Source organism: Bactrocera neohumeralis, chromosome 5, assembly GCF_024586455.1.
Source record: "Bactrocera neohumeralis isolate Rockhampton chromosome 5, APGP_CSIRO_Bneo_wtdbg2-racon-allhic-juicebox.fasta_v2, whole genome shotgun sequence".
Classification (NCBI taxonomy): domain Eukaryota; kingdom Metazoa; phylum Arthropoda; class Insecta; order Diptera; family Tephritidae; genus Bactrocera; species Bactrocera neohumeralis.
Window position 1 is genome coordinate 76,661,071 of NC_065922.1, and position 14,570 is coordinate 76,675,640.

The following is a 14,570-nucleotide window of genomic DNA, read 5'->3' on the forward strand; positions in this document are numbered from 1 at the left end:
AAGTTCCAAGTAGAACCGACGTTTACGAGCCAAATTTTGTTCAACGATGAGGCCCATTTCTCACAATTTTGAAATATAATTGGATATGCAAACAAGCAAAACTGCCGCATTTGGTACGAAGAGCAACCTGAAGACATTCAAGAGCTGCCATTTCATGCAGAAAAAAAAGCGGTTTGGTGTGGTTTGTGGTCCGGTGGAATCATCGGTTCATATTTCTTCAAAAATGATGCTGGTGAGAACGTAATCATCAATGGCGACCGTTCTCGTGCCATGATAACCGACTATGTGATGCCTGAAATGAAAGCTCGTGATGCCGACGACTTTTGGTTTCAACCAGACGGCGCTCCTTCCCACACATCATCGCACCAAACAAAGGATTTATTGAGGGAACACTTCGGTGAGCAGATAATTTCATGTTTTGGGCCGGTCGATCGTGTGATATCACACCGTTAAGACTTTTTCCTCTGAGGATATGTAAAATCAAAAGTCTATGCGGACAAACACGCTTCGATTCAGGCCTTCGAGCAAAACACACACGCAATGACAGTCGAAATGCTCGAACGAGTCGTCGAAAATTGGACTCAACGAATGGACCATTTGAGACGTAGCCGCGGCCAACATTTTACAGAGATTACCTTCACAAAATAAACGCCAAAGAATGATCTTTCGAATGATAATAAATATTCTCCATTAAATTTGAAGTTTCTGTGTGTTTTCTTAAAAAAAAAATAAGGAACCTCGAAATGGATCACCCTATAAATACACATATTGTGCCCATAAACATAGTCTATATCTGCAGCTATAAATATGAAGTAAAGCCTTCTGAAACATTAATCTTCTGGCGTGCCCGCTAAACATTTGAAAAAAATAAAATTCATAATTATCTTAAGAATAAGTGAAATTCATGAAAAATGACGTCAAAAGTATGAGCACACACTAGAAAAGAGAAACAAAAGAGTAAAAAACGACTAAAGTACATACATACATATGTATGTATGTGCACACTTAAAGGCGAGAGATTCATTAACTTATTGGGTTACGACACTACGACCTTTGCGCTATCATTATGTCTTGTATAAAAAGCAATAATAACTGTAAATGCATGTGTTAGAAGATTAATTGGAAGATTTACTGCTAAATGAGTGCTCAAGCACATAAACGAATAAAGATTACCACTCAAGAAGCAAGCGATAACAAAGGTATGACAAAGAAAAACTACTGGAAGCCGAAGACTAACACGAGTCAATGAAAGTGTTCGGTGACTCACTAACCTGTCTTCAAAGCTGATTAAAGAATACCTAACCTCATTATCAATGGCAGCGAGCCACTTTGCGATAAGACTAGTATGGGTGGCAGGCCGCAGCGAAACTGCATTCAACTATAAAGCCGAAGAGCTGCCAAAGAAGGGTACCCTAGCTCCGCTATTAGCAGAATGGGAACGGTGCTCCCCTCTCCTCATGTGTTCTACTACTGGATAGCTGGGTTTCACGAGAACTTGACCGTTGGTTTACCATCGCTTCCTGCACTTTCGGAAAATAATTTTGTCCCTAGATCTTTTCGTAAGAGATTCCCCGGAATATGTTTTCCGATTTTGCAAATGTAGTATTTGAAAGATATACACGATTTGCGGAATAATGTCAACAGTTTCTTGTCGACCAAACCGGAATGCCGCGATATAAAGCGAACGATATTGGCGAAACCGTGTTCTAAATGTTTCTGACAGTATTTTGATCGTAACATTCAGAGAAACCCCGTAAAGAATGTTGGTCTTAATCGTTTTAAAATATTTAGAATACAATTATAAGTTCATTACGACGAAAGCAGTCCAGTATATCGCCTCAAAAGGCAGTTAGTCATGGTTAAGTTAACCAAGACGGCAGAGTAGACTTTTTTGCGTTCTAGACAGTTCGGTCAATGTAATCGGAAGGTCTAGTCAGGGACTAGCGACCCAAAAACTATTTTTAGAATGCTGTTGGTTGCTGTTCTTGGTTTCCAATGGAAAATCTTTCTTACTTTATTTTCTCCCAGAAGTTTTTTAAGGTTATACGACATACATACATATGTATTTTCTTTTCCGACTGTATATATGTATGTACATACATATGTAGAATTGTATATACATATCTACGCCTTGACAGCTGCTAAGAGCATTTCTCAAGCGCATAATCTACTAGTGTACCCTTGATTGAATCGAACTACCATTTCAATTAGTGCATTACAAGCTTCTCGAGGTCGGAGTTATGCTATATAATTATGCACGCACACACAGCCACACGCCGTTCATGTCAATTATGCAGTTTCAAATATGTATATATGTACGCCGCGCGCCCACTCCAACGCCATAACTCAACTTTGACCCAACCAATTGAGGGATTAAACTGGTGTTTCTTCGTAAGATGCGCCGACAAATATGCAGAATGCAAAGCTGCTTGCTATATACGTATGTGTGTGTGTGTGTGTGTAGTTATGTGCCCAACTGCATTAACAGTTATATACTTGCATTATTTATAATATAAATGCATATGCCGTTGGGCGCAAGTCACGCTGAGCGCAGAAAGGCTGTCTCGGAAATGTAAATAATTAGCAACTGTTTACCGTTAGCTTGCACATATTTAAGTATACTATATATGTATATGCACGTTTATGTATAAGCAATATTTCGATAATAATTTAAACATGGCAGCGACCGACCTGTTTATCTTGATTATTAATTAGAAGACGAATTTTGGGTTTGCGACTTAGACATGCTGGGTTCGGGGTGTGGGTTGGGCGAAGACAAACTGCGTTTGCAGCAAGGATAAGCAGGCACACAAGCACATATACATCCTCTTCAAGGATAAACAGACCGAACAACACGAGTTTTGCGGGCTTTAGCGGGGGAGGGACGCGCTAAGAAATCCAGAAACGCAATGGTTGGGCGCGTGAGGACTTATGAATAGCAAAAGTGTTATTGCAACAGCGTGGTAGATTTCATTTGTTTTGCTAAAACACACGGTGAAACACAAACAAAGGCGGCCAAAGGCATGGAGGGGGCACTGACGGCTGCTAAGAACTTTCTTTGCTGGGCAGTGTCGTCAACTGCTGGTGATTAGTCAAAGCACGTTGTGTAAATATTTGTGTTCACATAGTAAGTTGCAAAGATTTGTCGCCAACAGCGTCCGAAGCGTGGTTAGTTGAGCCACTGCCTGGCTTCAAACAGAGTTTTATGAAAATGGACTTTCATTACCGTTGGTAGTTAATTTTGAAGTTCTGCAATTAAAACAGCCGTGATATCAGTGCTTTCTTATAACAATAGCCACTGCGAAAGTAATGGCTCGCATTCCTCAATCCTGGCTTAAATCATGAATAGAGTTGTTTAGTCTTCAATAATGTCTAAGGAGCTCCAACGATCTTTTGTTTCAGTTATATGTTTCAAAGTATGCATATAAGTTTTGCAAGCAGGTCTGACTAACCTTTCCAAGAATTGAGGAAAAAGTCTTACACGCTCGACAGACAAAACTCTGTCCTGTCCGTCCGAAGAGCTTCTCTATACCTATATCCGTCTAACTTATCAGACAAGGTATTCAGTTCTCTGACGAAGCCATTGCTTAACCTAAAGTCAAAGGTAATCGAGTAAAGCCCAGAATCAATGAATATAAATCAAGACTGAGGCCCGCACTGTTAGACCTAGAAAAGCGAAAAGTAGAGGAAGCACCTGTCATTCAGCTGCAAGATTTTCAGTGACCATGAAATGCGACAAAGACTTAACTGAGACACCATTATCCGAATAATCTTCTGTAACAACTTTTTCTTCCTCCCACACTTTGGGGCTTGCTGTCACTCCAAATGTCAGAAGCAGTTATAAGGAACACATCTGTCCCAGACAAACCAGTTTTTGCACTGCGATAGCGACATGTAGTCTGAGCTTTCACTCAACTTCGACATATTTCACTTCGTATAATTGGCAGCTTATTGCGCAAATTTGACGCGTTTCGTCCTGGGATTACAACATTTTGACAAACCAGCAAACGGACCTGTGAAGAGGCAAACAAGCCACGCCCTGGCATCCACGCTTGTAAAACCCCGCCGAACCCGCTTGGTGCAACTAAAGCAATCACACATAAGCAAACAAGCTGCAGTAGCTTTACTGTGTATACACTCGAGTTATTGCAAATGCAAAACTTAAGAAAACATCACCGAACCCACACCACTCGGCCAACAACAAGCAACCGCGCCGAGCATCGCTGCCATCTTCGAAGTAATTGCATTAGGTCTTTGTTATGCAATTAGCATAAGCATATGCGTTTGCTTGAGCACTTATGTGCATGTAAGTTGCCGTTAAGTACACCTATACAAGCGGAAACTAACCAGCGGTCAGTGCTCAAAACGCACACACACGGAGCCAAGGTTAGCGCAGCAAACAACGTCCGAAATTTCAACAACCACACATCCACCTACGGCTACTTCGCTGGACCTCCTACCCACCGCAGCTCAGCTCAGCTCGACTTGGCTCATTTTCCGCTATCCTTGGCATCGCAATATCTGCGGCTGACGCAAATGCATTTGCTGCTGAAGACATTATAAACATAATTATAATTATTTGATAACGCCCATCCAACTGTACTTCCGACGCCTGCCTTCCCCCACCCGTTCCGTCCCCGACAGTCAGCAAATGTGAGTGGTCTCCATTGAATGTGGCATTTCGAATTCCATATTTGAGTTTCGGTTGTCATGCCGAAACTATGCAAGCGATGAATTATTGACGATTTTTAGTAACCAAATATTATAGGAATAAGACCTGTTTGACTGCAGCTGCTCTGGTATGGGTGTATTAATTTGCATTGCTGTTGTCGAACGAAGATATTATGTGGTCAGCGGTCGGCATAGCACAGTGCTGCAATACAATACTAATAACTCTGCAAAACAATCCCAAAGGAACGCAAGACAGCTTTGAAATTACTAATTAAGATAATTATTTTAAGAGCTGAATGTTTCAACTGCACTTTTCCCTTCGAAGAATTGAGAAGTACAGCATAGTCCAGCATTTGCTTGGGACAAGCTCGGAATTATGGTTCGGTAGATCTCAAGTCAACTCGAAGCAAAACCGAAATTTATAAAAAATGGGGTTCTGACGGCCGTTGGCTGGATCGTAGGTCTATGGCTTGCTCATGACAAACTAAACTATAGCAAAAGGAATTTGTAAAACTTAGGTCTGATTTACTGCATTCCAACCATAAAACAGCACATTTTTAGTCAAAGGCTTCGTTCGGTCTCCGCTAAGAGACATGCCGATATTAGTTAATTTAAATATTTTACCCACGGAGCTATTATATTTCGGGATATTTAGACACAAAAATGAGTGCCTTAAGCCCTCATATTCTTACTCGCGGTGCTACATCGGAATATAAGACAGAAGCGAGTGCCTTAGACCGTCATTTATAAGATCTCTCTCTGTAAATCGGTATTCTTAATTCCTTTGTATATTCGTCTTAAAGTAATCTAAATCTATTTATGGAAGCAGATGAACTTGTTCTAACTTGATTCAAAATCTTTCCAGCATCCAAAGATTATAACTCTAAACCATAACTCGTCTAAAATACAACCGGTCAATAAGAGTCAGGAATGAACCATAACTAGCGGCTTATTTTGTTACCAGTCAATAAGAGTCGAGAATGAAAAAAAAATAAAAATAAAAAATAGCGGCGTGTGACTATTACCAAAGACCTTCCAAGAAAACCATTCTCACGACAGTCGGGTCTAAGCAACCGGTACTGACCCGGATTTTTATTCGGCCAAGGACTGTCAAAACGGTACCATTCCTCGAAATTACTTCAGAAATGTTTTCTGTCGCCTTTTCCTCCATAAAGAAGCAAAAGCTGGAGACCGGTTGCTTAACTTTAATTCTTGCCTATAGTTACTTCAAGAAACCCTCAAGAACTGACATAAAAACCACGAGAGAGTTGTCAAGCGATAATTAGATGACAGATATCATTTATGAAGGAGCTACTGTTTTTTTACAAAATTTGGTTTGGTTTCGAGGGTTTTCTTGTCCTTTTCTTCAAACAAGTAAAACATAAGCCCCTAAAGCAATACAAAAGAAGCCTCAAATTTCCCATATTCCTGTTTTTGAACACGCTGTGTCAGTCTCAGGTGAATTTTGCCATACTACAGCAATTTGTTAACAGTACAGAATAACCTATTAAATTCTTATGCAACTAAAATCTTAAAATCTTTAAGCGATTACGCAGTTTTCACAATTTCACAATTTCCCCAAGTCCAAGCAGAAACATTAAATAGACATTAAAGACACTGAAGACAACGAAGACGCAAGCCAGGCACACTGGACTACATTCTCAGCTAGCCGTGGAGAACTCATTGTTTTACTCAAATAGTAGTCAAATTGGTAAACAGGATATTACACGCAGGACAACAGTGATTACGCAAACAAAACAGTGGTCAATATGTTGGTGAACAAGTGTAGCAAATTGAGATAAATAGGAAAACATTCCAAACAACAAGCGCTTGTGTGCCCAAAAAGGTCATACATACACCGTACATACATATGTAAGCCAGTGTGAAAGTGCGCCCAAGAAAAGGACGAAGGAAACGCACAAAATGCATGGATTACCAAATCTAAGCAAGCAGTAGGCCATGCCTTAGCCAAATTAGAGGAGAAATCAAGAATGCAACTGACAAGGACACGCAGGAAGGATACACGTACGCATGCAGCCGCAAGACAAGGCAATAAAGACGGACAGGATGGAGCCAGGATGCATGTGTAAAACGGCTGACAGTTTAAGATATTGCTAAAATTTGCACATTTCGGCCAGACAACGGTCACTTAGGTCAGCTGGCGAGCTCAAGTAATGCTTACAAGCATGGCACGGCACATCATGGCATGGCATCAACGTAGACACACACACAACCACATATTTTTTGCGGCCTAGAATTTACATTTTAAATGCCTACAAGTGTTTTATATTTACATTTCTTACAGTTGAGTGGCTTAAGTACATTTTGTGGCCAATTTGCTGAGACACACTCGGCAGCCTACGACTTCGTGTGTGCATGTGTGTCACTTAAGCTAATGGTCATTGGGAGGAAGGAGTAGTTAATTGCTTTCGGGAAATATTCTTCCATGAAAACGAAAGTGTTTTTGCTTAAGAATGTAGTTGTTGTTGTATTTCCACACATTTCGTGACAAATTGCCGGGGTGGAGCGGGCGCGTGATGGACGGGCGTGGGAAACTCGCTTAGAAAGTAAAAGTGTTCGTGCGGTTGGTAGGGTAATTATTGTGTTATATTTTTCTTGAAGGAGTGCAAGGATTATTAAGTGAATGGAGGGTTTCAAGCTGTTAAATTTACTGGAAATTCGCAGAGACCAAATTTAAAGTCAAGCAGGAATATATGGAAATTAATCGAGGTTTGTGGGAAGTGATGAAGATGGACTTCACTATGACCTGTAGTAATGATAGCTAACTCCAAAAGTGTATGGACTATTAAGAAATAAGTATTAAAGTCTTTCCTCAACTAAAGCTTTTGATGCTGCTAAAAACTTCTCTGGTACATCTTTGGGTTAACTTAAGCGACCTAAAGCACCCACTTCTATGCAAAAGGGAGCTTAGTCAAATTGAATGGGGACCTACCTTTAAGGTCCCATCTTCAGAAAATGGGGAAAGTGGATTCGGCAGAATGAAAACCATGTGCTAAGGATGATGATACGCTGGGACATTATCTATGCGAATGGCCAGCCCTCAGGCGTATGAGAAGGAACATATTCCACCGCATCGAATACTCCAACTTAAGAGACATTGGGCAGCTGAGATGGAAAAGAATCAAGTTTTTTAACAAATCGAAAGAATTTCTGGATAACACTTAAATTGGTTACCGCCCTAGAGCACAATGGGGCTTATGATGACCTAAGTGCATCCGTCTGCGGTCCGGCGGTTATGCGCCTCTCTTTTCAACCAACCAGCCTGAGCGACTTTCTAAATCTCGCCTTCAAACTCACTCCGGGCTCTAGGATGTACAGATATACTTCCTTATAATCCTTCTAGTTCATTTATTCTCAATACAAGGAAGTTAATACCTGTGGACAAAGCATTCCATTTCGCAGGAACTGCCACTTAGCTCCACATAACTGCCAAAGTCCGACAACTTAAGTAATAAGATTTTCATAAAGCTAATTCTGGCACCACCTCTTCAACCGGAACTCCTATAAGCACGGAAGATGGAAGCAGCGGCAGGTAGTGGAAAAATGCTGGTGAAGGGCGAACTTCAAGAGTCTGTAGTATACCAAACTTTTGAGAACGAGTCACAAGTGTAAGTGAAGCAAGGATGTGTGCGGGTTGCCAAGTTCTGCACTATAATTATAATCTATGTAAGGAGCTGAGTCCATCGAGGCGTTGGTTAAAGCAAACTAGCAGCAGGTGTGCAAATATATCGAATGACAAGCCTACCCACAAGCACACAGTCGAGTGTCTATGTGTAGCGGTTCAAGGCTTGAGTTATGTAATCATCAGTGGGGTACGAGTGTACAGCACCGAAATTCCACTAATTTTCAATAGTAAATGCAATCAAACCAATACATATGCGCAAACACGCACACGAACGGACGGCATAAATTTCAAATGTATGGGTCGGCCGCACGGCCGACGAACGGTGCGTATTTCGGCCCAAAAGTTGTCAGAGCGAGGAGCCAACTGTGAGCAACACGTTCGCCCATTGGTGGAATGAGCAATGCCTTGGCCAATAACAACGTTTACAGCAGCAGCAACAAAGTCGCTCGTCCTGGCACAACAATTCGATGGACAACTGCGTGAATGCAGAACAATGCATGCACGCATACACATGCATTATGTGGACACACACGCGTGGAAGGCACCTACAGAGCTGCAGCATGCTTCGGGTATGAAGCCCTACGCAAATTATTGAAGGAAGTCGGGAGGGATACCAAAGGAGTGAGTGAGAGAAGGATTACGAATTGGGAAGTTGTAGGTAACTGCAATTTAACTGCAGCGCGCATGGGATCAGTATACACCTGATATACGCCTACTGCAGGAAGGAAATAATTGATGAAAACTTATAACTAGTTACTGGGATTATGAATAATGAAAAAAAAACACATATTTTAAATTTCATAACTTCAGGAAGGTAGATTCCGACGATTGCAGATGTATTTCAGCGCGGTTTCCTACCCGAAAAAGTAAACTGTCAACTTATTGACCATCAGTAAACTTAGATAAATTTTGATTATTCAAGGAATTACCTCCAGTCCTCTTAACTAAGCTTCAAAAGGCAGAAAATTGCGATGGAAAACGTACCCAGCCACTTCAGAAGTCGCTATGTCGAACTAGATGTAGCGAGATATTGTATAGGTTTCCATTAATTAATCTTATCGATGGTGTAGGACTGAACACGGAAAGAACTTCAGAAACTTGCAGAATATATGTATATAAAAAGTACACCGATTTGTCTGAAAAGTTTCGAACTGAGATCTTCTTTTCCGCAGAGAGACGGGTAGATACAAACGGAACGACTATGAAGAGTTTTATCATTCCGATGATAAACAATAATCTCGCACAATCTAGTCGAAATCCCTGCGGAGATTTTTTACCCACACAAATCGACAGTTGGTAGTTACAGACAGCTACTTTGTCAACCCAAAAAGTGGTGTATACATACTACATTGTTGTTCCTGCTGTAGCGACAGAAAACAATTCTAAAGTAATTCGGAGGAGCGGTGCCGACAGTCGTTGGCCGGATCAAATTCGATTCCGTACCAGTTACTTTTACCCGACTGTCGTGGGAACGGAGTTGTGTATACATAAAACCGCTTGATACATCTTCTACTTATCCATAACTTGACAGCTGTTTGAGTATCCCCTAGCTTGGAGCTCGTAAACTAGGTATTTAAGGTGATGTACGTGCTGGCTATAGCGACCTTTCAAAGTTCTCTTGTATTGCATTGTATTATATAATGCGAAAATACGATGTTTAGAGCGAACCCGTGGTCTAACAAGTGCGTGTCCGAACTCTATACGATAGGCCTAGAAACCAGTAAAGTTAAGGAACTTTCATTTCATAGGACTATGGAAAAGTTTAGATATGGCACTGTACGTAAAACTGAGAAAAATGTTATAGCCTTAGGAAATTGCAATACATCGACAAAGTTGATCACTGGAATAACAAATTTCTGCAAACTAACGCACTACGAAATTGGCAAAACCATTGTACTCTGTGTAAACAACCCGGTTGTGGGGTCAGGAATGCACAATGTCAAACTATCACAAAATTCTACCGCAGTATGAATGCAAATATGAGCTGCAGCAACAAACTGGCATACGGACAGGAGCTGAGGTTAGCCAGAAATACAAATAATGTGCATGGTTGCGTGATTGAGTGCGGCTAGGGAATGGGGGCATCGAATTTTTGTGCACAAAATTTTGACAACATGAAAATACAGCTATAACAGAGGAGCGGAGCAAAAGAATGCGGAGAACCCGGCAGAGACACGTATAATGGAAGAACAAGAGAGCGAGGTATGGAGCTGTAAGTACACGCACGGACATTTTCAGCGTTGATTTTCGAAACAGTATAGACGTGGAAGACACAAGCTCTACACAACAGTGCGTAGCGACAAAAACCTGCCGCGTGTGTTTGTATGTGACGCTTAAAGGGCAAAGCAGCAAAACTTTCGACTTTGTAAGTTTTTGTATTTTGTCAGCAAGTTGAGCGCTGCCGGCCCAAAACTAACGATTGCAGCAAATATTCGACTGACGCTGCCGACACACGGGACACACTTCATGCCAACAGCCATTCCATCAACAACAGCAACTCCCTGGCCAACTGGCTTCACGCACTCAGCCATCCAGCCTCGTGTACCATGCGTTCATTGCGCTTTGGTGCCCATCTTCACTTGAATGAAACTGTTGTATGCTGTTTGCAAAGCTCTTTTTCGAAAACCCGAAAACCTCTTGTCAGTGGTTGGGGAAACTTTGGACTATCCTGAAGGGTTGTTGGTGGTGTTGGCGTTTAAATTCGTGAATGTAGTTTGCATGAAAATTTTAAATAAAGCTCTGTGGCGTTTATGTGTGGCGGGAGTCTTCGCTCTGCCACATATCCACAGTCCAATGTGTTTAAATGGGTGGTTGCTTGTTGGTTGGCATAAATAAGCTAACTGCTTGGGTTTTACGGATAAATATTTGGGTTGATATGCAAGTGTGCGTGATCTCTGGGAGTAAGTGTGTGTATGCGAGGCGGCTGAGTCTTACTTTCGTGTATTTAAAGAATTTAATTTGGAAATGAATTGTAGCTGTGTCAGGGCGTCAAATTTGTAGTAATGAAACGTAAAGACTCAACAAAGTGGTAGATGATGGTGTGGTAGAGTAAGGCAAAGAAAGATTGTACGAACTTTCAGAAGTATGCAAAAGGAAAGAGCAGTTCGGGTGGGAAATATTGCAGTTTTAATTGTTGTAAAGGCAGACCTCGCTTGGAAACAGTGTTTTCGATGGTATATCATTAGTTACGACGGAAAAATTTAAATGTCTATTTTGGTTGACTGTAAGTGTATATCCAAATTAAAAATATACCTCTTGCTGAACATAGAGAAGTTGAATGAAGAAGGCCACTAAGATTGACAAATAAAAGTCTCCATTCCCACGACAAACGGGGATAAGTAACCGGAAAGAACAAGGTTATTTATCCGGTCAAGGAACGACAACTCGGCAGAATTCCAGGTTTATACGGGATTTTTTTGTTTATAAGGGTCAAATTTAATCAGATGTATATAAACAAGACATTATTCTATTATATTTATACCAGTTGCCTAATCTCCAAACACAATTCTATATAAACCGGTCGAGAATTACAAACTCTCTTCCAAAACCATCAAATCAACTCACCTGGCACTTCTATTTTATCTGGATCTTCATCATCATCGAAGTCAGAACAGGAATCATCATCATCATCTAAATCGTCTTTAAAATCAATGGACTTTTTCAAAGAAGCCTGAAAGTAAGAGAACATTATGACAAATGGAAGTTAGTGAGTTATGTAAGTAAGTTGTTTAAGATATATAGAAGAACCATTTACAGTGCCAAACCAATTGCAGAAGACCGAAATAACGATATACTGGCTTCAGAAAAGGAGGGTCCATGGGAAGAAGGTGCTTAAAGAATTTCTTAAACTGTCTGTGGTACTAAACAGAACTTTTGCTACGAAAAAGCAAGAAAAAAGCTTACTTCGACAGCACCGAAGCTATAACACCTTTCACAAATAAAAAAGTTTCCATACAGAGACTAGATATTGATCGGTGAAATTCTGTGCTATATGCCATGTGGTCCGATCTAAACAGTATGTTCGGAGATTATAGCACCTTGACAATAATTCATGCGAAACTTGTCTTGTCTTCCATACAAGGACTAGATTTTGAACGGTACCCTATAGTGGTTTCGACAAATGAGCACCTTCCTGGTGAAAAAAGGACGTGAGCAAACATTTCAGCTCAGTATCTGTAAAACTGAGCAATTTGTTCGCGTATATACAGGCAGACAGACAGACACGGCAAATTCGACTCAGCTCGCCAATCTGATGATGTGGACTGCGCCGTTTCCTTCTGGGTATTTTTTAAAAGAAAATCTCATTATCTCATTGTCACCAGGCTCACTCAACCCATTAAAAGTTTATTAACTGCTTTCGTACAATAAAGAAGTCTTTCTTATGGCAATTTGTTTGAACTTTTCGACATAAATTTCTTAAATTTTAATTTTGTGGCCCAAACTAGCTTTTAGTGCATTTTCTTATCGCCTGAAACGAGAACGCCTTTGTTGTTTTCACACAAAACACGTCGAAAGAAGCTTGAATCTACAACCCCAGACCCCCAGCAAAGTTACTGCCAAAGTTAACTCGTTTTAATAGCTGTATAAGCGATGTTGTGTATTCTCGGGCAAATGTTGCCACCTCAAAAATCGATAGCCATTCAGCGGCGTACACAAAATCGCCGAATTAAAGGTATTTGGGCGCGGAAGCGAGCTGCGAAGTAAAGCTAGAGATTTCAGGCACATTCCCCGTTAAGCAGAAAAAATCTAACTATTAAAAACTCACTAAATAACGGCACCTTCAGCAATTTAACACACTTTTTAGTAACACCAAATGCAGGATGCACTCTTCACTACGCTGCCACACTGGTACTTTTGGGTGTTTCGTTTTGTTGGGAGCGCAAAGTACTGACGTCTTCACAGCAACTAACGTACTCATCAACTGGCGCTGTGTCTATAGACGACCGGGTCACACACTCTCGACAAGCTTAACAAAATTTCATTTTGAAGCACAAATTCACTGCTGCTGTTGTTGGCCGTTATTGTTGTTGTAATTGCTGTGTGGCACAGGCACAACGGAGGATATCAACGCACACAGCAGCAGTGGCACAGGCGCGCAAAAGCAAGCCAGGAAAGAGTCGTCAAACGAGCGTAACAACCCTTTCGATAGGATATAATAATACAACAACACCAGCAGCAACAGCAAAGAGCCGTTGCACAAAAACAAAGCAAACATTGAAGCATATAGCACAACAGAGCGCTGGGCGGTGGGTGGCGGTGGGTAGGAGGCAAGCCAGTGCCGGCTATAAAACACCCAGCTGGTATATAATGCGTGGAGAGACGCTTGCCGTGCGGGTGGGCGGCGGCTGGTATAGATGAAATACTCACCGATGGTTGGATTTATGTCCGTTTGAGTTGTGTGTGTGTGTGTGTGGACAGTAGGCTTTTGAAAGGCACAAAATAGTTGGAAGCAGCGAGACGGCTACAACAAAAACAAGCGGGGGCACATAGTAGTGCCTCAATTAGCGAGCAATACCCAATATGGGTATATGTACGAGCATACAACGGCAAACTATGCTCAAAATACCACCACCGCCAACTGCAGGGGTACAAATAAATACACCTCGGCTGCCACAACCACTAACGGATGCGCTAACAACTGCCAACAGCCGCAATACAAACAATTATTGGCGCTCTGTCGCATTTTCTGAGGAGGTCGCACTGGACGCCGAGGCCTAGTACTCGATCGAAGTGCACACAGCTCCACAGGGAGCTTGTACAGCAGGGCGTGGACGTGGAAAATGCACAACTGCACAAACTTGCACCTGCCATCATCTCGGTAGCAGCCCCCACCACGTCCAGTGTAGTGCTTTCACACCTCAATGCACCGTATTTTGTAGGCTGAAAAACTATTGTTGCGAACTTTAGCTGCAGGCCAAAGATTTTAGCCTGATAGTGAAGCGTTTGCAACTCCATTCGAATCCCTCTCTTATCAAATGCCTAAAACAAAAATACAAGCTGTCCAAAAAACCTCCAAACCCCCTTTTTTCATGGCTATCGACGTAGGCTGCGTGTTTTCTATAGTAATTTTGAACAAATGCTCTTGAAAATGCATATGTTTACACCTAGAGAAGCTCATATACGAACTTTTATGACAGGTTCTTACTACAAAGAGATTTTTTCGTAAGTATATACATATGCATATTCGGAGGATGGAGTCACGGCTGGTTGGTGGATTTTCGATCCGGAGCCAGCCAGGTAGCTTGATGTATTT

At 41.5% G+C, this 14,570-nt stretch overlaps 1 protein-coding gene across 2 annotated transcripts in view; it reads right to left on the reverse strand.

Annotated features, from left to right (window-relative positions):
• LOC126759690 (protein strawberry notch) overlaps positions 1–14,570 on the reverse strand; it is a 31,312-nt gene that overhangs the window by 13,571 nt on the left and 3,171 nt on the right. For both annotated transcript variants that reach the window (XM_050474708.1, XM_050474707.1), the window contains exon 2: positions 11,882–11,987. In XM_050474708.1, coding sequence (XP_050330665.1) covers positions 11,882–11,987 — 106 coding nt within the window. The remainder of the gene's footprint in view (positions 1–11,881; positions 11,988–14,570) is intronic.